This window comes from Mesocricetus auratus, unplaced genomic scaffold, assembly GCF_017639785.1.
Source record: "Mesocricetus auratus isolate SY011 unplaced genomic scaffold, BCM_Maur_2.0 Super-Scaffold_100020, whole genome shotgun sequence".
Taxonomy (NCBI): Eukaryota; Metazoa; Chordata; class Mammalia; order Rodentia; family Cricetidae; genus Mesocricetus; species Mesocricetus auratus.
Genome location: NW_024429201.1, coordinates 4,642,162 through 4,668,485, shown reverse-complemented (window position 1 = coordinate 4,668,485; position 26,324 = coordinate 4,642,162). Strand labels below are relative to the sequence as shown.

Genomic DNA, 26,324 nt, shown 5'->3' with positions numbered 1-26,324 from the left:
ATATGCAAAGGGAAGAACAGATGACTGCATGTAACAATTTAAACATTTGTTCTAAACACCTCCACTCACATCCACCCCCATTCGCGGCACTGTGAATATGCAGCGCTTAAAAGCTCATCTGTGCACTCACACACCTCACCTTACATGCAAAGTGATATTTCTATGTTCTGTAGCTTGGTGTGTGTCCAAGCAGATATTTTAACAGTACCTGTTAGCAAGGAGACAGGACTAACAGACCCTTCCTAAACTTTGGGTAGTCTCTTCCTTCTCAATTCCTTTAAAGTACAAAATGGAAGAAGTCAAATAGAAAAGAGTGATGTGGAAATACTGTATGTCCCCTTCTCAATTGAAAATTCCCATAGTTTTCCAGCAAACAAATTGGGAGAATGTGCCTCATTAGCCCTGTAGGAACTGATACATGCCTGATTCTGGGTCATGCTGCATTTCTGAAGATGGATAAGTACACCCTCATCTGTCTGCTAGGAATACACGTTTCATTAAGAAAACAACTGAACTCTAATTCTGTTTGGTTAATTTTGTTAATACTGCATCTTGATTCAACACTACTTTAAAAAATGCATTACTAATGACAATTTATTCCATTAAACAATTAAAAATCTTTCTTTTCTCCAAATGCCATTCGTTAAAACTGCAGGATTCATACTGAAAGAACAAAGGACCAAAATACAAGAAGCCTCTTTGTGTATATTTCCTGGTTCCCCAATGCCCCATGGTTAATGCCCCAATGCCTGACACAAGTTAAGTATATAATCCCATAGAGATTTTTAACAGAAACAATGCATTTGTCAAATGGACAGGAGTGTTGTTACTTACATAAGTCTTTTATTTTGTTCACTATTAATGTCATTATAACTTTATAAAAAGTTAACAAAATATTACATGAATAGGTTTTGAGAATTTTGTTGGCTACAGAAATAAAAGATACCACTGAAATCTAAATAGAAATGGCTAATGTCTGGATTCCCTTCATGGCTTAGATGCTAGAGAGTGTTGATGTAAGTGTTGAACTAGAAGATATTTATTCATAATAGCCCATTGCTTAACTGACTATGATTATTTAGAAACTGTTCTCTACATTATAACTTCTCTAAAATCTCTTGTGTTTATGATGAATTAAGCATTTATGTGAATAAATATTTTTCTCATGTAATAAGAAATTAAATTTATAGATTAGGTCAGTAAATGTAGAACTGCTTAACTCTCAATAAATTTAAAACAAGAACAGCAGAAATCCCCTACAGATCAAGATTAATCATTCACATTTTTTGAAGAAGGATTGCTTGAGAAAAAATTATAAACCTCAGAAACCTATATTAATTTGATGAAAATATGTAATATTAGTTCATAATTATAAATTTAATATTATTTTCTTTAATACCAATATGGGCACTGAATAAAATAAAACACAATCTCGTCTCCTTTATTGACTAGATCACACTATTGTTTCCCTCACATACTCTTTTTTTTTGTTTGTTTTTTTGGTTTTTCGAGACAGGGTTTTTCTGTATTGTTTTGAAGTCTGTCCTGGAACTCACTCTGTAGACCAGGCTGGCCTTGAACTCGCAGAGATTCACCTGCATCTGCCTCCCAAGTGCTGGGATTAAAGGCGTGTGCCACCAACGCCCGGCTCCCTCACATACTCTTTGGGGTTAAACACACTGTAGATGTCAAGTCACATTATTTCCAGGTGTTCTTGTTTTCTACTGTTTTAGCATTTCAAATGATCAGGTCCAAGAAGGCAGATGAATAATTGCAGAAAATAAACCAGATAACAGAATAAAATGTTAGCTAATTCTTCTAAGAAAGAACACAGGAGAAAAATCATAATTAGTTTCCAGCCAGAATAAAGAAACAAAGTAAGTTCTGAGCTGTGGAGTAAGACAGGTGAGATTTCTGGGCGTGGAAGATTGAGAGCGTGAGGGGAACTAGTGTCTTACTTGTGCATACTCCTTCCTTATGGTCTTGTCACTGCCGTGATAAATGTACACAGCTCCTGCATGGTCGTTCTCCAGAGGAGCTCCGATCACAATGTCATTAAATCCATCCAGGTTGAGGTCTTTTACAGCAGCAATTGCTGTTCCAAATCGGGCCCCACAGGGTTCATTCTTGTTTTCTTTTGTGCATGAATTATCCTTCAAAGATGAACAGCATGTCTGCTTAATTGGTTCCAGGCTCATCTGATATTCAAACCTTGTCTGGAGGGAAGACAAACAGAATGACTAAGTGTTCCCAACACTGCTACAGAGGAGTAGGCTTGTTTTTAAGAGCATGCTAAACCAACCTTATGAAATAACCATTAGCATACCAACAGCAAACCTGCAAGATACATGAAAAAGTAGGAATACCAAAGGAGTCTCAGGAAGCAGGCATGCTGAGAATTCCAACAGGCTCTTCTTCATGAAGCTAAGGATATGTAGTTAGTAGTATGTTTTCTACTTGTTAAAGAGTTGAAAATGAAATCCTCCATTGTGGCCCCAGCCCTGCCTCCACGGGCGCTGTGCTTCTTGGCTAAGACTGTCCATTCTCTACCGAAGACAAGGACAAAATTTACTCTGCTCAATGCTCAAACCTTTAAAAGCTGCCTGGAGTGGAGGGAAACATAGACAATGCTAACAAAGAACACACTTTTTTGAAAAAAGAGGGAGAGAGGGAAAGAGAGACAGAGAGAGAGAATATGCATAGGTTCTTTCCCCCAAACACACAGGAGAAAGCCAAGAAAAAGATAGGAAGAATGGTATGCAATTTGTGATTTAAAATAATTAATATGAGAAAAAATAAGAATTAAAAAACAATAACAACATAACAAGCCACTAATCCCTTTGTAAATAGCAAATATCCATTTAATAAAGAAAACAGAAATTACTTCTCCCAACAAATGATGTATAAAATTGGAGTTGAAATCAGAATATCCTCTCACATGGCAAAGCATTCCAAAACCCACACTGTTTCCCAGGAAGGGCCTAGTATCACTGTTAAGTTGCATCTCTCTATCACTATGGTAACTGTAGATGCCCCCAGCATATCCAGGCTACAGCTCTTAAATAGGTTATGAACAGAATTATTTACCAGGTGTGTAACATTTGCCTTTGCCTTATTTATCATGTGTATTCCAGTTTTTTAAAAATGAATACAACAAAAACTGATAGTAACAATAACGCAAGCAAAAACATATTTTGTATTTTCAAGCAAAACATAATTAAGGTCTGAAAGTAGTTTACTTTGGTTCTACATGTTCCTTTTGAAACTGTGAAATTGAATGGCTCTTACAAACTTCTTAGACCATGTTTCCCCCAAGCAAGTGAAAACTATTCTAACGGCATTAGTGGGAACTGAAGGGAGGGGACTTTGCTGGAGTCATCAAATTCGGATGCCATTACCTGATTCACAGCGTACACGTACACTTTGCCCTGTTCCTCTTTCTCTGTCCCCATGTACATGGGGGCCCCAACGAGAAGCAGGTCAGTATAAGAATCTTTGTCAGTGTCAATTGTTGTCAACACGCTACCAAAGTAGGAACCGATCTAGGACACAAGACAGAACAAGTAGGAATGAAATATCAGAGGCGCTCCAGGAAGTGGAAGTCTGCCACTCCAGCAATTGTCCACTCTATTAATTGACAAGTGGTGTCAAAGGCACCAAAACACAGAAAATTGTGCTAGCCAAATCTTCTGCAGACTGAAGCATGATGTGGTCCTGACTTTGAGGATGGCCTGCAGCTGTCTTTGGATTCCCTAAGACTGGATGAAGATGCTTCCCCGATGTGTTCACAGGTGTGCTGCTGCACACAGGACTGCTCCTTCTCCAAGCTCCAGGCTTTCTCTAGAAATTGCTGGATATGAAAGTCAGGATGCATTTTATAATGTTCTTACAGTGATTCTTTAAGGTTCAACTTCACAGACATTTGAAAAGCTTGTAGTTCTTAAGCTTTTGAACTAATTGTACATTGTAAAAAGACAAAAACAAAAACAAAAAAACAAAACTATACGTCCTTGCACTGTTGGGCATTCATTTTTGGTGTCAGTCATCCTCTGCAGCCTAGAGAGAGTTCATGATCTCCCGACTTCCTCAGTCTCATTCCAGCTGCTCTGATCATTAGAATTTGTGTTGTCACCAGAAACATATCTCAGTGTGATAATGTTCTTTGAATTACCCCAAGTTCAAGAATGAATGACCTTACAAACACAGAGCAACCTTTCTAAAAGGTTCTCAGGCTTATAACAGAAATTATTACCATTTTACTCTTTAAAAATCCTCCATGACATTCTTTCTCCTTTATATTCATAAGATTGTTTTACATTCTTTATATTCCCTTACGTTTGCAGACAACTTCAGTGTAGTAATAGACAAGTTGTCAACATCAATGACAAATAGCGTTGTCCTATTCTTCAGCTTCACTTATCACTTACTTCTGTCTATTTTACCTCTTTCCTTTCAATTTCAGAATGTTAATAAACTGTTTTTGATTGTTTGTGTGTCATCTTTGGGCTGCAGTAATAATCTGTTTTATTGTTGATGAGTTTCTGAATGTAAACATGGCTAAATTGATAAAATCCTTTCACCTGAATGTGAGGGACTACCTTTGATGTACTCTGGATTTCCTTCAGAGTCTGCAGAGATTCTCCCTGTACTGCTGAGCTATGCAGGTGGGGGTGAAAGTACTGGTTAGGATGTTACATCTAGGAAGGCTGGAATTGGCGGAAAACTCTTTACATAATACGTGGCTTCTCACACTGTGGTGGCCTTTGTGGAGCCCCTGAGGGCTATGGCTATGCTATCATAAAGGACACTGGCCCTCTGGGACTTAGGTCTTAAGCACTAGCAGTGGCCACTCTTAGATCTACTCAGTATGACTCCTGATACCTGACTGTAGGTTATAATGACTACAGCTAGGGCTCCCACATAGGAGGAAGGTCCATTTCAGCCCTGTCTACCAAAGCAGAATGAAGCAAATGAATTCTCACTTTGAAATGCTTGGCAAACCCATAAAACCATGAGGAAAAAAAAAGAGAAACGTTATCAAATTACTATTCAAAACTAACCACTGAATAGCACAGTTGGACATATTTTTCAAATAAAAGACTGAAGGTATTGGCATCTGCCTCCTGTATGTATAGTTTTCTAAGCAACTTTTAATATTTAAGGACATTTTAAAGAATTTTCCTACTATACATGTTACATACAATTTCCCATCGCCTAAATCATAATCCAATGTGTTGGATTGGCCACTTAAAATTTGACACATTTTAAGTCTTTCAACTCTTTCTTCTTATCTATAGCCCATCTTTCCTTTTAGAGTCAGCACAAAGTTTATCTCTTATGAGTTTCCTGTACTAATCATAGCTTAAGGCCACCTTTCTATCTTGTGAATACATCAATGCAGCTGCCATTTTATGCTTCTTGATGTTTCATATCTTAGTGTTTATTGTATATATTGAATAAAACTGCATGCAACCTCTGTTATCTGCACATCTCTACCTCTTCTCATTCTAACTGATGTGCTTATGACATTAAAGTTATGGCTATTTTACACCCCTCCGAAGAATCAATACAGACCACACAGAACAATTTATTTCAAGTTTACCTGCTCTCCACTAAGTGTCTGGAGAATTTTGATGTTCCCATCCTCCATCTTGTATATGACGACCTGGCCTGTATGATTGTACCGAGGTTGTCCAGCGATGTAGAGCACATCTCCAGGGACAGTGGCAGAGTTCACTGTGTAACCTAACCAAAGAGAGATCCCATAAAGTCTTATGTAATACATTATGAATTACTTTAGATGGTTAGGCTAATCACTTTTATATTTTCTTGCATTTAATGTTGGTGAGAAGCCTTTAGCATGCTCCCTGTTTCTACCATACCTGAATTTCTCTAAAACGATACTTTCTCTCAAACCAGATTTTCCATGGTTTTCAGATGCAAATGGTAAAACCGTGATGACAAAAGGGGGGGAGAAGGCACTTGTGCATCATCATCATGCACACTCACACCCACCTCAAAGCCCTACAGTCACCATTTTGGAGAAAATTAACTATATTTTATATGGATCAGTGGTTCTCAACCTGTGGGTCATGATCCCTTGGGGGGGGGGTGTCAAACAACTCTTTCACAGAGTTGTCTAAGCACCAGAAAACACAAATATTTACATTATGAACCATAATAGTTACAAAATTATAGTTATGAAGTGGCAGTGAAAATAATTTTATCGTTGGGGATCACCACAACATGAGGAACTGCAGTAAAGGGATACAGCATTAGGAAGGTTAAGGATCAGAGGGTTAGACGCAAGTGTCTGTACTATCAACACTAATAGTTTTGATTTTAGGGATAATAGAAAGCATAATCTCTTACTGCATTGCTAGCCAAGTTTTTAAACTGAAATTTTATATGGTTAAATATTGGTCATCTAAATTGTATCATTTGCTGATGGAATAATGGAATTTAGGGTTTGTTGTGGTTGTTGTTGTTGCTGCTGCTGCTTTGCCTTATGGTTTTTTTGTCTCTGTTTTTGGTTTTGTTTTAGCAAATTTTATACTATGCTTGAGATAACCAAAGTAAGCTTTAGGACTTATTTTTCTTCTTTTGAATATTTTGATAATACATTTCAAATAATAGATTACAGGATCAGTTTTCCCCATTCCTACATTGTTAGGTGAGTCACTTCCAGAACATCCACACTAGGGTTATGCTCCGAACTGCTATCTGAGAGCCATTTCGTTTCATTAACGCTTCCCTGACATTGCCCTTGAGTACCATGATTTAAAGTTGTGGATGTTATAATGGGTGTTAAACTATCTAACAACAGTTCTTTGCTGTTATTTTTAACTCTTTTTAAAATAAAACTGAGTTTTTTCACACATCTATTAATTCCATTTTTTCATGCTCTATAAAATTTTGTTTTCTTTGTACCTGCTCTACTTTCATTTACATGCATTATTTTATGTTGATTTATCTTGTGAACTGTGAAATGGTTTTCCTTTTTCTTCTATGCCACCTCCACTTGTTCTGTTTCAGTCAGAGTCATCTTGTTATGACAGAGGGAGCTCATGCATGCGTCAATCTGATTATGGGCTTTGTGCTTTCATGCATTCTGGCATGACCAAGCAACCATCACACGTTCCTCTGTTCATTTAGTTAGCAACCAAGGAATACACGGGCACTTTGACATTTTTATACATGTATAGCAAAATTCCCATAACCTTATTGGGCATTCACCCTCTTTTCAAGGCCTTGTGCACACCTGTAAGTCTATCGCTGCAGAGATAGAAGGACTTACAGTACAATGATAAAGTCATTGTATGTGGTGGCTTTTTGTGTATCCTAACCTTGATGGCCTGAGAAGTTTCTCAGATGTTAGTATTAAAATAAACATGATGTTTTGAGTATCTTTATACACATGATTTTGAGAGGAGTTCTGGCTCAAATGCATAGTGAAGAGTTCATTCCTGGGGAGTTAGGGAAAGAGCTTGAATTGTCACTTTAAGTCAGATCATTATTATTTGGAGGAAAAAAAGTTTTGCATTTTTTATCTTGTAGAGAGTGGAGCTAAATCAATATGCAACTCGCACTACACATAGGCTTTAAGGGAGCAATGCTGTGCTGGTTGGGAGCGGCTTGTTACCGGGGTAGAAGACAAGCATAGCTCAGAGCAGTTCTAAATGTGAAAGAGATCATATCTTTAATCAGCAAGCATTTTACTATGAGGTAATAATTCTACTTTTGTACAAATAATATGTTTATATGAGTGCTAACAGAACAAAATCTCTCAGGCATATTTTCCTTTGCGATTTTTTTTTCATTTGTTTTCATATCTTTATTTTCCTTTACGAAGGGTGAGTCTTCTTGGAAGAAACAAGAGAGCTTTGGTGATGGGATAGGAAATATAGGACTTATCTTCATTTTGTGCCTTTAAAACCTCACTTCTTGCTCCTTTAGAGTTTGTCAGGCATGATTAGGATACAGTATGGATGTACTAGGAAAAAAGTATGGATGAGGGGTACAGGTTCACCCACATTCTCACCATAAAACCTAAACTCAATGTGGCTAAGCACATGTTTAGGCAGGTTATGGGTGATAAGAAGATGGGTGGGTGACTCTGTCCTGAGAGCCATATATATGCTTCTGCTCACTCTGCCTCATTTTAATTGACGAGCACATACATTTCCATAGAGGGTTGGCCTCTCACTTTACCCTCTTTGTAAGATTTCACACGACCTCACTAGTTGCCTTTCATCCAGAATTCAGAGTAGTGAACTCAGTTCCTTTGTAATTTTACAATACCACAATGAAATATTTGAAACCCTTATTTCAGATTTGAAAAAAATGGGTTAGGAAAGCACATGAAAGACACCTTACACCTATTAGATACCTGTTGGTATGTGTATTGTATCCTAACTTTTGACTAAAGTAATGAAATGAACAGAAAATACATTAGTATACTATAGACAGGACATGTAAATTTTATTCTTTTGTAAGCATAGAGGATCCATAAATATGCACATCTATTTACATATATTTACGTACATACCTTGTCAACTAGTAGGGCTTTGCACCTTTCTGGAGTCTGTGGAGAAAAAACTTCTTTGTCCTTTGTGACCTAAAGATCACATATGTTCCCACCTCTTCCTTCTTCATTGCCAGCAACACTGTATCTCTCTGATCATTTCTTACAATTCTATCTCCCTTTAAATACATCTCAGAAAGACGTTTTTTCTGATTTCATTGTTTGACTATATTAGACTTTGACAATATACACTGGCTGGGTTTGTGTGTCAACCAGACACAGCTAGACTCATCAAAGAGGAAGGAACTTCAATTGAGGAAATGTATCCATGAGATCCAGCTGAAAGGCATTGTCTCAATTAGAGATCAATGGGAAAGGGCCCAGTCAGTGATAGGTGATGTTATCTTTAGTCTGGTGGTCCTGGGTTCTATAAGAAAGCAGGCTGAGCAAGCCATGGGGAGCAAGCCAGTAAGCAGCACCCCTCCATGGCCTCTGCATCAGCTCCTGCTTCCAGGTTTGTGCCCTGCCTTAGTTCCTGTCCTGACTTCCTTTAATGATGCACAGAAATGTAGAAGTGTAAGCCAAATTAACCCTTGCCTCCCCAATTTTCTTTTTGGCCATGGTGTTTCATAGCAGCAATAGAAAGTCTAAGATACAATATATCCAAAGAAAATGTATATCAGGATCCTTCATGTAGTCACAACTGGAAAGTCCTTTCTGCCTCATTAAGTAACGCATTAATAGGTCCAGTGACTGGGGCCTGACATTGGATTTGTTTTTTTTTTTCGTTGTTGTTGTTTTGTTTTGGCTAGGGTCATTTTATTTGTTTGTTTGGGTTTTTTTATTTTGTTTTTGTTTTTCAAAGCAGGATTTCTCTGTGTAACCATAGCCTTCCTGGAACTCACTCTGTATACCAGGCTGGCCATGAACTCAAAGAGATACACCTGCCTCTGCTTCCTGAATGCTGGGATAAAAAGGTGTGCACCACCAACATCCAGATTGACTAGAGTCTTGAAGTGAATTTCTGACTCTTTAAACACAGGATCAACTGCCTTTCAGAGGATTTATAATAATTTCCATTTCCAAATCCATCCATTAAATATGATGATAAATGGTCTATAATTGTTCCATCTAGGACCAAAAGAAGCTTTGGGTTAAACTGGCTTTTGATTCCAAGGTTTTTCACATATAACCACCTCACAAATTTAGATTATGAAGAACTTCAAATGCTCCCTGAGCTAAGCCCCAACCACCCTCTGTCAGTTCTCTATGTCTTAGTCCATAGTACAATGTGAGCGGTTGCTAGTGTCCTGGTTGTCTCTCATCCAAAACAATGCCTCATCCACTTTGCCATTTTTAATTTGTTTCATACGTTTGACGCAATGTAGGCACTTTGTATTTGTGGGTGCTTTTCCAATTAGCCCAGAGTCATGTATTTTGATACAGGGAAATGAATACTAGTTCAGGTGACCAGACTGACATGTCAGAGCTGCTATAGGTACCTGGAGCACAACCATTCTGTCTCTCATGATTAATTTAGAGAGCAGATTAAACATGTCTCTTACTACTAAAGCGCAGTAAGAAGCGTGAGCTCAGCCCAGGCAGCTTAGAACCACACAATCTCAACTGTTTCAAAGACAATACACTTCCTGTTCTGGCTTCCAATGTCTTCCAGATTCGGGAAAGGTAAGCTTGTGTCAGGGGGTCATTTCCACATCTACCTTCTCTAAGCCACCTTTGACTCTAAATCATCTTTGTTATTTGGGCTTTGAGTTGTTTGATTCTATTTGTTTTCTGGGTAGAAGGAGAATGTAATGACCTCCATGAGGAAGAAGAGGGGACCTTCATTGATGGAACCTGCTGCGTCTTAGGCTTTGCACTGCCTCTGCTGCTTACTGTTACGTGCTTAGTCAAGAGAGACCCCAAACTTTCAAGTCCTGCCGTATCCGCAGCTCACATGTGCTCTGAGTAAGAAGAGATGTGGAGGCAGCCTAAGGCTTGGTACTTTTCACATAGAGTAAAAAGAAATTAGGATTTAGAAAGAAAAAAGATTTGCCTCCAAGATAGAAAGCTCCTTGAAAGAACACTTTGAGCCGGGCGTTGGTGGCACACTCCTTTAATCCCAGCACTTGGGAGGCAGAGGCAGGTGTATCTCTGTGAGTTCGAGGCCAGCCTGGTCTATGAGAGCTAGTTCCAGGACAGCCTCCAAAGCCACAGAGAAACCCTGTCTCGAAAAACCAAAAAAAAAAAAAAAAGAACACTTTGATGGCAAAATGGGGGTACTTCAAGATGAGGATGTTTGCTTTATCACTGTACCCCAACACTGAGAATAATGACAGGACAAGGGAAGACCTAAGAACAAGGGTGTTAAGTAAAGATAGGGAAACAGCATCAGAGGATCCTTTCTGTTTTTGTTTAGGCTTCCCACATGTTTCCTGTGCCCTCACAGTGAACCTGGTTGGTCCTGAGCCTGGTATAGATACTGAATGAGCTGATGGCACACACACATCCCATCTTCTGATTCCCATCTTCTTATTCTTATCCTTAGACCACAACATACTGCTGAGCTTAAGTTCAGCATTTTACTGAATGTGAATAGAAAAAGCTATAGATAGAGAATATAATAGAATCAAAGAAGAGCTATATGATGAAGCAATTCAAAAATTTCTTTCACAATGAGAACTTGCAGAAAGAAATTAAAGATAGGGCTGGAGAGATGACTTAGAGGTTTAGAGCACTGGCTGCTCTTCCAGAGATCTTGAGTTCAATTCCCAGCAACTATGTGGTGGCTCACAACCATCTGTAATGAGATCTAGTATCCTCTTCTGGCCTGCAGCATACAGGGAGGCAGAACACTGTACACATAATAAAAAATAAATTTTAACAAAAGACATATCAATTTAAAAAAAATTAAGGATAAATATTATGTAGGGCATGTAAAGGTTTTTTTAACCTCATTTTCTGTCTACTAGGTCCAAAGGTCTTCTGGTTTAAAGGAAATGTTGAACATAGGGAAAATTCTTAGACAACACACATCAGCTAACATTATTCCTTGCACTGGACACACTTCAGTAGGTACTGAACAATGACCTCCAACTTCTATGCCTTTGACTCATTAAGGCTTCTAGAAGTCTGAAACCTTTCCCAGGTCTTTCAAAACACCTTAATCTTTAAGGCAATCTTATTACATGGTTTACATTATGGACACAGGAGAAAACAATGTTAAGGAGAAAAATAATGTGAACATTTCTTTTGAAGCAGCTTCTTGCAGTTGTGTTCAAGTCTTACCTAAATAAGAAGCAAGAGGCTCGTTCATTTTGGTGGGCTCAGTTTGAAACGTGGTGTTTTGAGGGACGACAGTCCGATTAGCCTTCTGCATGACTACAGTTCCATTCCAGTCATAGGCTCCCACTGCTCCAAGCATGATCCAGTCCTAATGTACAGAAAGCAATAAAACGGTATTGGAAAACACATAGCATTAATGATATGATAGGAATTCTTGAATTGCTTTATTTAAATTAATTCATATAGTTCTCAAAATAACTTTCTTTACAAGAAACCAATACTACCATCCCTATTTTAAGCCAGGCGGTGCTGATCCACACCTTTTATCCCAGTACCCCAGAGGCAGAGACAGGTGGATCCTTAAACTCAAGGCCATTGTGCTCTACAGAGAGAGTACCAGGACATCCAGGATTGTGCAGAGAAACCCTGTCTCCAAAAACCCAAAAGCAAGCAAGCAAACCAACAAAGTTCCTATTTTAATTCAAAAGGAAGCTGAGGCACATTATGTAACTTCCACATTGAAATGTTGATATCTCTGAATAATAACTATGATGTCTTTTCTTCTTCTGTTATTCTGGGCACACACACACAGAGACACATGTAGACACACACACACACACACACACACACACACACGAGCATGCACAAACACAAAATCCCACATCTTAGTCTTCTAAGGAATGTAGTATTGCCATCGAATACCTTAGCATGGAGAAAAGGATTCCACATTTTAAACAAATGTCTCAAGTATTTCATTTCATTAGAAGAACAATTACATTCAGCAGAGTGAGACTGTGTGGTTCACAACTATTAGTTGGTAAAACGTAGGAGCTGTGTGAAGTAGTCTCCTAATTAGAAACTTGCAGGTGCCATTTCCCTCATTTGGATTAGACACCACAATCACAGGCTGCAGAACTGCCCTCACCATAAACATGAAAGCAATCTCATACAACCAATACTTGGGCTTTGCCTGGGGGAAGACAATTTTGCTTGAAAGATATTTCTTTCCTGGATACAACATACCTGTGAATAATGAGCACTGAAGCCGGTCTGAGACATTTCCATCTCAAATGAAGCTGCTGACTGATCCGCTGTAGCTATAATGTGGGAAAGATAACACAGTAAGTGACTAGCAATGTCTTTTAGGCTGCGATTCATCTGCTGGACAGAGAACTGCTGGAATCTGGGGGCCAGCTAAGCAGAACTACGGAACATATCAGGGCACTATCAGCCATGTACTTCTCAACCAAAACTCCTAGGCAGTGCTCAGTATAAGACAATGGTAAGTGAAAGGACTCCTCTCTCACTCTTACACAGTGGCTTCCCATCCTTGATGAGGGAGTTGATCTTCTTGATTGCCGGGATTTTATTTGGCCTTAAAAATAAGATGCCCATTCATACAACAAGGATGTCTGTTCCATTATGTTCATAGCAGCATTATTTGTAATAGCCAGAACTTGGAAGCAATCTAGATGCCCCTCAACCCAAGAGTGGATAGAAAAAATGTGGTATGTTTACACAATGGAGTACTATTCAGCAGAAAACAACAATGGAATCCTGAGATTTGCAGGCAAATGTATGACACTAGAAGAACCCATCCTGAGTGAGGTAACATAGTCACAAAACAGAGAAACATGGCATGTACTCTCATATATGGATTTTAGACATAGATCTGGGGAGTGACAGCCTACAATCCCATGGCCAGAGAGTCTGGGAAACAGAACCTTCATTCAGTGGCTGATAGAAGCAGAGGCAGACGCCCACGGCTAAGCACTGAGCTGAACTCAAGAAAGCCAGTAAGAGAGAGGGAGGACTGATGACCAAAGGGGTTAAGACTGGGCTGGTTTAACCCCCAGAAACAGCTGACCTGACAAGGGTTAGCTCTTGAATCCCAGACTGATGCCTGGGAATCCAGCATGGGACTGATCAAGACCCCCTCAATGTGGGCATCAGTGAGGAGGCCTAGGTAATCTATTGAGCCTTGGGTAGTAGATCAGTATTTATCCCGGGTATACAAATGGACTTTGGGCTCCCATCCAACAATGAGAGATGCACTCTCACCGTGAACTCTTGGGGGAGGGTCTAGGCCCTGCCCTGGATGAAATGACAGACTATGGACACCCATGGAGGGCCTCACCCTCCCTGTGTAAATGAGGGTATATTGCAGGGGTTGGTGGGAGGGCACGGGAGACAGGAGAGGGAAATGGAGAGGGACCTGGAATTGACATGTGAAGCAACCTTGTTTCTAATTTAAATTTAAATTAAAAATAAAATATTAAAAAATAAGTTAACAATAACATAATTTTCAGTCATCAGTCTGACTGTCCATTCTACACTGTAGCTGGCTGTAACTGCTTGGTACTTCGCAAAGCTGAATTACTATAACAGGAGTCAACTGTCTTGTCTACTCGATCTGGGAACCCTATCAGAGCTAAATTTGATACGCTACAGGGCTGAAAAAAACCTTCACTCATGTATTTAAAGAGATTCCTGACTCACCAGGCCTGCCTACACGCCAGGCCATACATCCTCTCTAGAAGCCACTGTTTCATGGAATTCAAGGATCCTAGCACATTTTGGTCCCGATGCTGGATTTGGGGATCCTTCAGCCCAGGAGGTGACTGTTGCCACAGAGCTCCAAAAAGTGTCCCATCTAAGTCTGTATTTTTAAAGGAACTTTATATTTTTAAAACACTAATTTTAAAGCTCACTGCTAAAGTCCAGATAAGTTAGAGCACTGTATGGAGTTGGAATCCTCTCAAAATATTTACAGACCAGAAGCCACAGTTTCCTGGGGGAACTCAGAGGATGTTGATCTACTTGCTTCCAGGGAGTTACTGGTTTACTTGGTCTTAAAAATAAGTTAAAAATAGCATATAATTTTGGCCAAGTCAGCCTGTCTGTCAATTGATTCATGAGAATCATTAAATTTGTGAAATTAAACATGTTTACTATTTATTTACTGGCATAAAACCATAAAAGTGCATCTGCAATTGAATTTTTATAGGGCTAGAGTAAATACGGCAAGAATCATTTTCATCCCTTATACAAATTGTCCTTTAAATAACTAAGATACATTTTACCTTAAATTAAAATGTGTTTTTGTCCCCTCATCAAGCTGTCTTGGGGTTAGTGAGAAACCTAGTGCCAGGGAAACCCCTGGGAACCCACAAGGGTGACCCCAGCTAAGACTCCTAGCAATAATGGAGAGGGTACCTGAACTGGCCATTTATTGCAATCAGATTGGTGACTACACTAATTGTCAACAAAGAGCCTTTATCCAGTAACTGATGGAAGCTGATGCAGAGATCCATAGCAAAGCTCTGGGAGTCTTCCCACAGAAAGGGAGGAGGGATTATAGAAGCCATGGGCGTCAAGGTCATGACAGGAGTGGGGAGACCCACAGAGACAGCTGACCTGAGCACAGGGGAGCAGGGGGAGCACATGGACTCTGGACCAACAGGTAGGGAGCCTGCATGGGACCAACCTAGCCTTTGTTTGTAAGGCTCCTAGCAGTAAGATCAGGACCTGTCTCTAGTGGCTTAGCTAGCTTTTGGGAACCCATTCTCCTCACTGGATTACCTCACTCAGCCTTGATGCATGGGGAGGAACTCAGTCCTACCTCAACTTGATGTCCCATGCTTTGTTCAAGCCCATGAGAGGCTTGCTCCTTTCTGAATAGAGACAGAGGAGGAGTGGTAGGGAGGTAGATGGGAGTGAGGGGGGGGCAGAGGAGAGGAGGGAGGGGAAACTGTGGTTGGTATATAAAATAAATGAAAAATGTTAATTAAATAAAACTGTGTTTTTGATACCTAATGGTTTAAGCTAGTTCCATGCTTATTTTTGCAGGACTGACAGCAAGGACACAGCACTAGTCACCAGCATCCCCACCCTCTGCTGATGCTGTTGTCAGCTAAGAACAGAGAAAGGAGCTGCATGGCCTTCTGCATGATGCATGAGCAGCATGATAACAGCCTGGCCATACGCCAAATTTCTCACGTTCAACCTGTCCTTGATAGGCTCTTAGGGAATAAACCAACCACCAACCACTCAGACCTTTGGGCTGTTTCTGGTTAGGAACGTGAGCACCCCCCCCCAAAAGCTGATAGGAAAGGGAGATTCATACCCTTTCCTGATCTACTCGGTCTACTCCTAAGCATGCTTGACTCACTAGGTGGCATTGTCCTTGGCAAACCAGACTTTCATAATTGTAGCTATTTACCATCTAAAATAAATATTGACAGGAAATGGAGTTGTCCCAAATGGCAGAGGATAAAGCCTTTTGTGATCTCATTATGAAAACAGTGAGAGCTAATATACTGAAAGCAGGGCTGTGTGATACCACTACCACGGAGGCTGAAACAAGAGGATCAAGGGCAGCAACACTTTGCCTTAAAACAAAGACAAAAGCAGAAAACAGAACCAGGAATAAAAGAGGCAGCCCACATAACTTTATCCTTGTTGGAGCAGCAATAAGATGTAGAAAGGTGTTTTAATCTTTGCAGAATTTTATTCAGTGATTTCATACTTAAGTATAGAGACATCAGGAAGCACTTGGACATTTTCATGAGGAACTTTAACTGTGATTTGGTTAGATTACAAAGATTCTTAAAATGCCATTTCAGGCAAAATGAACCACATCCCTTACAGTGTGGGTCACATTTGGTCAGTTCTAGGTTATATTTGTTTGCTGAGTTAGAGAATATTTAGAAACAGCACTTACTAAGTTTAACTGCCTAGTGTAATAGCAATTTAAAAAGCCAATTCATACAAGTAATATTATACAGATCAAACAGGTTATATTTAGAAAACTACATGTGTACACATACACATATATGTGTGCAATAACATTAATGAAAAGGGAGACCATGGATTTGAAGGAGAGTGGGAAGGGTTATATGCAGGGTTCCTTGAAGGAGGACAGGAAGGGGAGGAATATTGTAGTTATAGTCTCAAAACTTAAAAAATAAATAAATAAATAAACAAGAAAAAAAACAACTCTACAGATTCTTTCTTGACCTATGTTATTAAAAGTCAAAAGTGCACAATATTTTAGAAGACCACCCATATTAATATGGCCTGAACTATTGCTAACTAACATCCCAGTGGCTATTGAAAGAACCAAAGCCATGTAATAGTGATTGGACTCAGAACACAAGACAGCAGAGCCATTCAGAAATGGCTATGACTTGAGATGAATAAGGATTCAAGTGTTCTTTCTCAGGAGACATGGGAGAAAAAAGGATGCAGAGACATTCATTTTTCCTGGAATGACAGTGCTCATCATGTTCAGAGTAAGTCAAGCTCCTGAGTGCTGACTGGAAGTCAGACTGAGAGTAATAGGTGAGTAAAACCATTTCATTATCTTTGGAAGAGGATATCATAGGAGTGGGAAGAGGCCAGAATGTCACAGTGCACGCACAGAATAACACCTTCGTGAGTTGCACTGAGATTGGCTTTATTTTTATATGCATGAGTATGTGTGTGTACTGGGTTGCAAAGTGGAATGTTTGTTACCAGGGGCTACCCAAGAAATATCGAAAACCATTGATTAACATCATTTTCTTGAACTAGAGGTATAGTGAAATTGTAGAGTGGTTATCTGGCATAAGTAAGTCCCAGGGTTCAGTCATTACACACACACACACACACACACACACACACACACACACACATGCATTTTTCTCATTTACTCGCTCACAATTGTCTACTCCTTTTAAAGTCATGACTCACCCTCATATTCCCTTTATTTTTAATTAACAGGTTCTTCCATGGATGGCAAGATAGAGCTTTTAATAACTACACAAGTGACACTTTCATAGTGTCCTCATGAAGGCAGTCAATGGCACTGTGATGCCCCAGAAGGACAAAGAATTCTCTGTGGGTTTCTGTGGAGCCAGAGTTCTGAGTCTGAGTTTCCAGACTTTCAAAAATTCAAAGAGGACTTTACCAGTCAGAGGCCATTAATTCTGAAGTTGTTTGTTACTGGATGCCTCCCACCTAAGGGACTAGCACTGCTCAGTAGCCTCAGCAGACAATTCCCACTGAAAAAGTCAAAGCAAAATCTTCAAAGAGGAGTCATGATTAGACAACCACAGTAAATGAAGTTTTGCAAGCAAAGGACTTCAGGCAAAAGCTTGTGAATATCTTTAAAAATGTGTATAAAGAAAACTACAGAGGGAATGAATAAAGAAACAATTGCATCAGAACACTCTCCTGGCAGCCCTAAGGAAACAAAGACACGGTGGGAAAACAAAAGTTGAGCTAATGGCTCTGCAGTCCAAACCTGTCACAGAAAAGGAATAAAGCATGCCTGAGCATTTGTGTTCTGGCATATGTCTATGCTTACCACTGTGGCCACCAGCTCTCCTGGGCATCATCACAGCCTAACAAAGACTGCTTCTAGCAGACACAGTTCTCTATAAAGTAGCTCAATGACAGACTCATGCAACAGAGACTTGTTCACTGATGGCTACTGCACACAGTGAAGATGAGTTAGTAATGTGCTGAGAATAATACCCCAAGTCCATTACATTATGTTTGAATTTGAGAAAGGACAGGCACCATTAGGAGAGCTAGTCATACCTTCCAAGGCAAATATCCTTTCTCCCAGAGCTTTAACAATAGTGACCAGGGCCAACTCATCTGAGACATTGAAGAAATGCTTTTCAGTGGGCTTGCTTGCGATTGATTTTATTTCCTCGACAAATTTTTCACTGCTTAAGTTCCCTCTGTTATAGTGACCGAGGATCTAGAGCACAACAAAAATGACAAGAACATATTTTAACGTCTATATGCTAAATAAGTATCTCAAGCATATATTCAGTAAACAAGAGCATTCAGGATATCTTATTATGAGATAATGTTATGTACTTATAGGAATATTTATGGAAGAGAAACTTTCTGAATACATGGTTTTCCTAATGTATTTTTCATTGTGTGTGTGTTGGGGGGTGCATCTGAGTGCAGGTTCCCTTGGAGGCCAGAGGGATGACATTTTCCTGGAGCTGGGGTTACTGCCTGATGTGGGTATTGAGAAGCAGATTTGGATCCCTCTAGAATACATGAAATGGACCAGGGAGCATTTTCCCATCCCTATATACTGATTCTTAAAACCATGGTTGAGGTAGGAAAACAAAAATCTTTCTTCCTCTGCACTCCTGTGTCTCTGTGCAATAACTGTAGCTTTGAAATCTGATCATTCAAAAGAAATGCTACACTTTCCCTACGGTGTTATACGATTGCAGCTATTGACAAGGCCATCTTCTGGCAGAGCAACCAGCAAGGGAGCTATGGAAATGTTTTATATGTCTGTGCACCTATATATATTATACATGTGTGCATGATCAGGTGTTCATACATGTATTTTTTTCTTAGAGACTTGTGAAAGTTTTGCCTATCCTCTTTCATGAAGTCCTTAATGTTTGTTTCATTTTTTTCATGAGAAGTTTTAAATGTTTATGAAGTCAGACTAATTCCCATTTCTTCTTTAGGGTATGTACAATTTTGGCTGTTTGGATTTAGTATGAAAATATCAATGTTTGTGATAATGTGTAAATTTTAAACTAAAAATCCCCAACACAAAGATATGACCTAATTTTATATTTTAAAATTGTATAGTTATGTGAGTAATAGGAAAAAGATTCAAATAATATATTTTTATTTCTGTTTATAAGATTGTATATTTGATTTGCCCATATCTGTTTAAAGACTTTTTTCTTTTATAATAAGAATTCTTCTCTTGTAATATAACATGTTTAATTTTTATTTTATTACAAGTGACACTTGAAGATTACTAGTTCTTATTTTTAAATATTCGTGTCTTTTTATTATACAATCCCAAATAGAGAGCAACTTAAATGCCTGTAAAAACTAACGCATAAATGATGGTATATTCACACAATGGGTAACATAATAAATATGAGGATCACCAATACACAAAATAACATGGGTAATCTTACATGAAAAATAAAACACAAAAGAATCCACAATATGTGGTCACTTACATGAGATCCAGAATCAGTAACTCAAATAAGTTATAGAAGTGGTTACAAGAGGAGGTTTGTATTAGAAGAAACAAAAGCACAGAGAACTTTCTGGAGGTGACAGAGTATGTATATTTGTTATGAGCATTTTATAGTTACTCTTCATATTGTTATGGTTTCACTGTATGTAAATGTTAGCCCAACTTTAAAAAGAACTGAGCAACATGGACATACAATAAACACATATGTTTTATAAGTTCTAATTACTATATACAACATGGAAGTCTTTAAATTACATAAAATTATAAAAAACCCAGTAAACCACTATTAAGTTTAATTATTCAGATATATTTATATTGTTATCAAAAGACTATTTAAAGAAAAGATCAAGAGATTATGAATATGGAATTTGGGTGATAGTTATCCAGGTATATACATGTGGTTTTTAAAATGAGGTTTAGGATGGTAGGTTACAACATGATATTTTTATCAAGATATATAGATATACTTACAAAAAATGAAAGAACTCAAGGTATTATTTACACAATTCTTCTTATGATTCATGGCAGACTTATTTGTCTCACATGAAGAATAGTGGTTGAAAGCAACAACTGAATCACTCTGTTGCACACTGCTAATGTGAGAACATGAGTCCTGTCTGCTCCACTCAGCAGGCTCAAGGAGGCTTTGTGTGATGTGCTTGTCCCTTTCCCTGGGGAACACCAGTGACCAGCACAGACGAAATGTCACATTTTCACACTGCAGGGCATCAAGTCAATTCCCTCCTCTTTACTCTTAAGACCCCAGCAATCCAGTCCATCCTGGCTCTTTCATTTGCTAAATGTTCTTTCAATGAATGGCACATGAATATCTGGGAAAGGCCATTCTTTGGGGAAGCATGTGTCTAAGGAAACCTGGAGCTGGTAACATGGTGACCTTTACACCACTTAGGTTCTGTTTAGTTTTGGTTTTTGAACTTACTCTCCCTATTGTGATACCCAGACTTTTGGAAGAATGCTCTACGTAGGGGCTTCACAAATTATTACAGAAAACAAACCTAAACTCCTTGCTACTTTCATGAAAAGCCAGGACCAAACACTGTAAGTGGTTAGTTTCTAACATAGACCACTAGGACTGTCTTGCACATTAGCTGTGTGATGGAGAAGAGTTAGTGGTGAAGGCAGAAGAGAGATATTAGATAGGGAAGCAAAACTGAAAGGTGTGCTCTCACAACATTGGACAAATCCCAATATGATTCAAGAAAGAGCTATAAAGATTCCTTTCTTACAGTTGGATGTCTTATTGAATCTGGTTGTTAAGAGACAGTCTACAAATTCTAAAGGAGCCATATCCATGTGTTTCCTGCTGTACATTGTGAAGCTCCTTTTTTTATTTTTTGTCAGTTTGGTAACCTACCTTTTTCTTTTAGATTCATTCAAATTCTGAATTATGTGGGCTCCTCTGGGTTCCCCACTGATTTATTTAACGGATTTTGTAGATAGATCTTGTTGTAACCTGGGTTTTCTTTTCCAGCCTGGTCTAACCACTCTTTATCCCCAAATAAGCACACAGATGATATATTAATTATAAAACTGTTGGCAGGTGGCTAGGGATTCTTATTGGCTAGCTCTGTCTTAATTATTAACCCATAACTACTAAACTACTAACCTATGTATTTCTGCATGGTCCCATCTTACCAGAGAACACCTGGCACATCCTATCCTCCTGGTATCTACACGGTGTCCCTCTCTGCCTACCTTTCCCAGAATTCTCCTCATTTCCTAGTCCCACCTATCTTTCTGCCTCTATTGGCCAAACAATGTTTTATGTATCAACCAATAAAAGAAACATATATACAGAAGAACATCCCCCATCATCTTGTGACAACCTGGGAAGATCAATCATCATTGCTCCTGTTATAGATTAACTATTGGATCAACATATTAACTTATGTTTCACTTAAAATTGATGAAATTCAAAATATGTGTAAAACAAATTTAATATCTGAGTTTTAGGGTGTGTGTGGTTGAAGTTGTTAATTGTAAAGTGAATGTTTTCAGACATTGAGTGGTAAATGTGATTGAAGGAAGATAAATAGATTTAACTAAGTAGGAAAAGTACCCACATGACATAATTAAAGAGTAATAATACAGGAGTGGGTAAGTGCAATGTTGGAGAATATACTCAGTCTGTGACTCCTATATAAACTCGAACCATCTCATATCTCAGATGAAAACAATGACAGGAACCTATTGGGATCTTTCACCCAAGGATTTGGAAGCTTTTAAAAATGTTTGCTATGAGAACAAACAAAAAGTTAAATAACATACCTGAGTTTTGTTTTTGTTTTTTGTGGTTTTTTTTTTTTTGTTTTTTGTTTTTTGTTTTTTGGTTTTACGAGACAGGGTTTCTCTGTATTGTTTTGGAGGTTGTCAGTCCAGCCTGGCCTCGAACTCACAGAGATCCGCCTGCCTCTGCCTCCCAAGTGCTGGGATGAAAGGCATGCGCCACCACCGCCTGGCGAGTTTTAAAAATACATCTAAATTTGTTGAACCTAAGCATTTGAATTCTGCCAATATTTACCTGAAAAACGCAGTCAGAACTGAAACCTCCTTGAGGCAGCTATGTCAAAGTAAAGTATGTTATGCATTTATGTGCAGCATCATGTCTTTTATTTGAAAATATAAATGAAATGCTATGAGTCTTACTGATGTCTCATTTACATGTGAGTGCAATAAGAAATTCACACCTCTCAGCCATTACGACCTAAGAGTAGCATCTGAATATCTAGTAAGGCCCGATGGACCAGTCTAACATTCTCCATTAACAGAAATAGAGAACTAAAAGCCAATTCATGGTCTCTCAAAATATGAAATTCTAACAGGAAATGTTTGAAATTTTAAACAGGGAATTTACAGTACCAATATTTAATTCTCTTGGGGAGCTGTTTCCTGTCAAAGCACATTTTTGTGTTGCTCAGGATCAAATAGTGGGGACTAGATGGGGTAGAAGGAATAGTGCAGACAGTAACTGAAATAGAACAATCCAGGTAATAATTGAGAGAGAGTTTATATTTGTGTGAATGTGTGCAGCATGAACAGATCCTGGGAGATTCCTGAAGTCTTCCTGTGTTATTGCACAAATGAGAAAAGGTAACACAAGTGTCTTGCTTTCCAGTTTGCTGTCAAATAACAGCTTTTAAAATAAACATGGTATAGTAGGGACAAGAGATACCAAGTAGGAAAAGTAGCAACTATTGTTCAGTGACATTTTCTTATTTTTTATTTTTTGAGAGCAGTTTGATGATAATAATATACTGATTAAAATGGAAAGCACATGCATATATGGTTCTTCATGAACATGAATGGGAATTTGTAATCTCCTTTTGACTAGATGAGAGACAATGCATGATAAGCAAAAGACTCCAAATAGGTGAAGCAGTTTAAGACAAGGAGAAACTGATGATGTCATCAGACATGATATGAAACAGGATTCACTTAGAAAGTTGTGCACTGTCTTTGTCTTTCCAGTGAGGCTTCCCTAGTGCTGGTTTTGTGTGGTGTGTGTTCTGAGTATTAAGTGCTCCCTCAAGGGAGGCCAGCAATCTACGGCTGAACTACATCCTTACCACCAATGCTGCTAATTCTGATGATGCTTAACAATGTCTGTGGCCTGCATCCACTTTTGGGATGCCAAGTAGTCCTTAGGGGGAAGCAGAAAATGAGATCATCCCTGATACTTAGACGTCTGGAACTTGTGAACAAGCTCTGGCTTTACACACTGAAGAAAGAGACCAGGCATAGATTTAACGTCACTCATCGTTTAGACATTTTTCTGAGTGAAGGTAAGAACGTATGAAACTATTTTAACCATGAATTCAAAATAGTTACATTTTCATAGTAATAAAGCTTTATAATAACTGACAAATGAAATTTATAAAAATAGCAATAGGGAGAATGAGAGGTTAGATATTTGATGGATTTTTTTATATCTTATACCCCAAATAAAATAAGAAAATCACTTTATAATTAAATCATCTTGTTTATAAAATGAGTGTATTGGCCCCGTGAAGCTAGGAATCATGTCCTGGATCTTTCTTTTTTCTGTGTATAAACTCCACCTCCCACTTCTTACATCCTTCATGCTTTTGAAAGAAAGATAAGTCCATTGATTGGATATTGAAAACAAACGCAGCTAATATTTGATTATTGTTTGGGAAGAGTACAGGCTGAGTTCTTCGAGTTTTTGAATCTTTCCTCCTGGCTTAAACAAATCAATTACTTAAATCAATTTTAGTGAATGAAAGAACAATTGATTTCAGATGAAAGAGAAGCCTACCCCTGGACTGAAGGTACATGGCGGCCTAAGAAGAAAGAACAATTGATTTCAGATGAGAGAGGCCTACCCCTGGACTGAAGGCACAAGCAGGGCTAAGAAATGGAAACTAAAAGGAAGGATCTGATGCAGTCCCTGGGGGAACCTAGTGGTTCTGAGCAAGGAGGCAATCTGTTATCTCTTAAACACTAGGTTCCTATTAGCTCATGGTTGTGAATTCTTTGAAAGGATCAGAGAGAAAGACAACTTTTATTGTGTGCCTCACTGGCTACTGTTGTCACCAATCCTTCATGTGGAGAGAGACTAAAACAATCCTTGGCCTGATCAAGACTCTGAAGCTCAGAGTATTAAGAACGTGTTCACTTGTCCCAGAGACGATATGCAGCAAGAAAGTCTGCACAAAGGTGTTTCGGCCCCTGAAACACAGTGTCCTCTGTCCCTTCCTACACCCAGACTTCCCTTCTATTTCTTACACCTGAGAAACATGACAACCTGGGTAGCATCAGCAGACAGACAAGCAGGGCTACAGAAATATCGTGACTGGCTTGTTAGTGGATGATTATAAAAGACATCTTCTGGTTCTGGCTTCTCGAATTTCAGGAAGAATTATTAACTAAGAAGCAATCTTTTATTGTCTGCTATATGTCACAACAGACACTGAAAGTTTGCAAACCCTTTGTTAGCAATGTACTTACAGCTATGGAAAATCGCTGGATGTTTTCATCCTCGCAGTCTTGGATGACCTGTTTCAGTCGATAGTTATCATGTGATTCTCCATCAGTCACTATGACCATGACTTTTTTAACGCCCCTCCTGGCACCCCGGGCTTCAGTGAATGCCTCTTTCCTGAAGGGAACACAGACCAAAGGGAGGCTGATCAAACTCAGGCCAAAGGTCTACAAAGTGAAAAGCCCTACAAAAATATAGCAACTCTGTGTAGCCTGTTGCTTCCCTCCAAGATGACCATGGACTCCACTGTGGGGGCAAGAGGCCCCATGATCTGATCTGCACTAGCTCCATAGGCATTGCACATGATAGGGACTCACTATATTACTGCTTGCCACATGTGCTCAAACGAAGCACAGGTGCGTTTCCTCCTTTGAAAGCTTTCAAGGAATGTTGTGACTGATGACACTGTGGAAAAGAATACTCATGTCTTCTGTAAAGCTTGGCCTGTGGAGACCACAGAAAGGAATTTTTCCTTTACTCACTTACCTTCAGTAAGAATCAATATAATATAGTCCCCCAACTTACATGATTTCAAGTAATGTCCCTATCAAATGATCCCCTACTCTGTCCCACATTAAATCCCTACTTGTCCTTGTGTTGAAAGCTGAGCCAATGTCACTCAATTGCAACAACCCATTGCAATGGTTCCCATCTTTAAGAGTTGTGTGAATAACTTTTCTTTAGTGTGACCCTGGAACATAGATTTTCTGTTTTCTTTAAGTGCTTAAACAAAGGTGAAGACAGATGTCAAAACCTAAGTTTTAAAAGAAGTTTGGACATGAATATTGTATGAGATTTAGTCCATTTTGCAATTCTAATTCCTTAGTGGATCACCCAGAGCTTCTAATTCTCTGAAAGAGCAAGTTCATAGCTGAACTTAATGAATATCAGCTGAAGGAGAAATTTTGGTTGCTCTGAAACAGCCGAGTTTATATAACAGAAGAGCATCCAGCCACAGAACTGTGGAGTCTTACTCTTCTCATCTCAAGTACATCCCTTAAGGAGTAACCATGTCTAAAACACCAGCATCTAATGTCTTTTCTTAGAATGAAGCAGCAGCATCCTCCCTGTTGGCCTTTAACATTTTAAATATCTCAGGAAAGACACTTATTTTGGGAGAGGAGAATTCAGGATTTATGAGTAATTAAATAATTTATTCCAAGTTACAGGCATGAAAAAGAAGGGAACATCCAAAACTATTATGAACTGAAGTGAATGAATTAACTGAAAATGAAGATAACAGATTCCAAAACATTCAAAATATTTTCTTGTACCAGGTTCCCCTTAAAAGGAGTAAAACACAATCAAAACTGTGCTTACACATGAAGAATTAATGCATGAGAAAAAAAATAGTGTTACAGTATCATTACGGACTCTTTGTGTAACCCCGAACTTAATAAATTCTGTCTACAGATAGACCATGAGAGAAGTATGGGCAAAGCCCATATAAGGCCATGGTATTTCAA

The 26,324-nt window shown here is 38.8% G+C and overlaps 1 protein-coding gene across 1 annotated transcript in view; it reads right to left on the bottom strand.

The window, feature by feature from the left end:
• Positions 1 to 26,324, bottom strand: part of Itga1 (integrin subunit alpha 1) — a 143,732-nt gene that overhangs the window by 34,517 nt on the left and 82,891 nt on the right. Inside the window, exons 8-14 of the mRNA XM_040728813.1 lie at positions 24,825 to 24,975; positions 18,395 to 18,560; positions 12,833 to 12,906; positions 11,813 to 11,957; positions 5,603 to 5,745; positions 3,399 to 3,542; positions 1,959 to 2,216 (exon numbers count right to left, since the gene is read on the bottom strand). Coding sequence (XP_040584747.1) covers positions 1,959 to 2,216; positions 3,399 to 3,542; positions 5,603 to 5,745; positions 11,813 to 11,957; positions 12,833 to 12,906; positions 18,395 to 18,560; positions 24,825 to 24,975 — 1,081 coding nt within the window. The remainder of the gene's footprint in view (positions 1 to 1,958; positions 2,217 to 3,398; positions 3,543 to 5,602; positions 5,746 to 11,812; positions 11,958 to 12,832; positions 12,907 to 18,394; positions 18,561 to 24,824; positions 24,976 to 26,324) is intronic.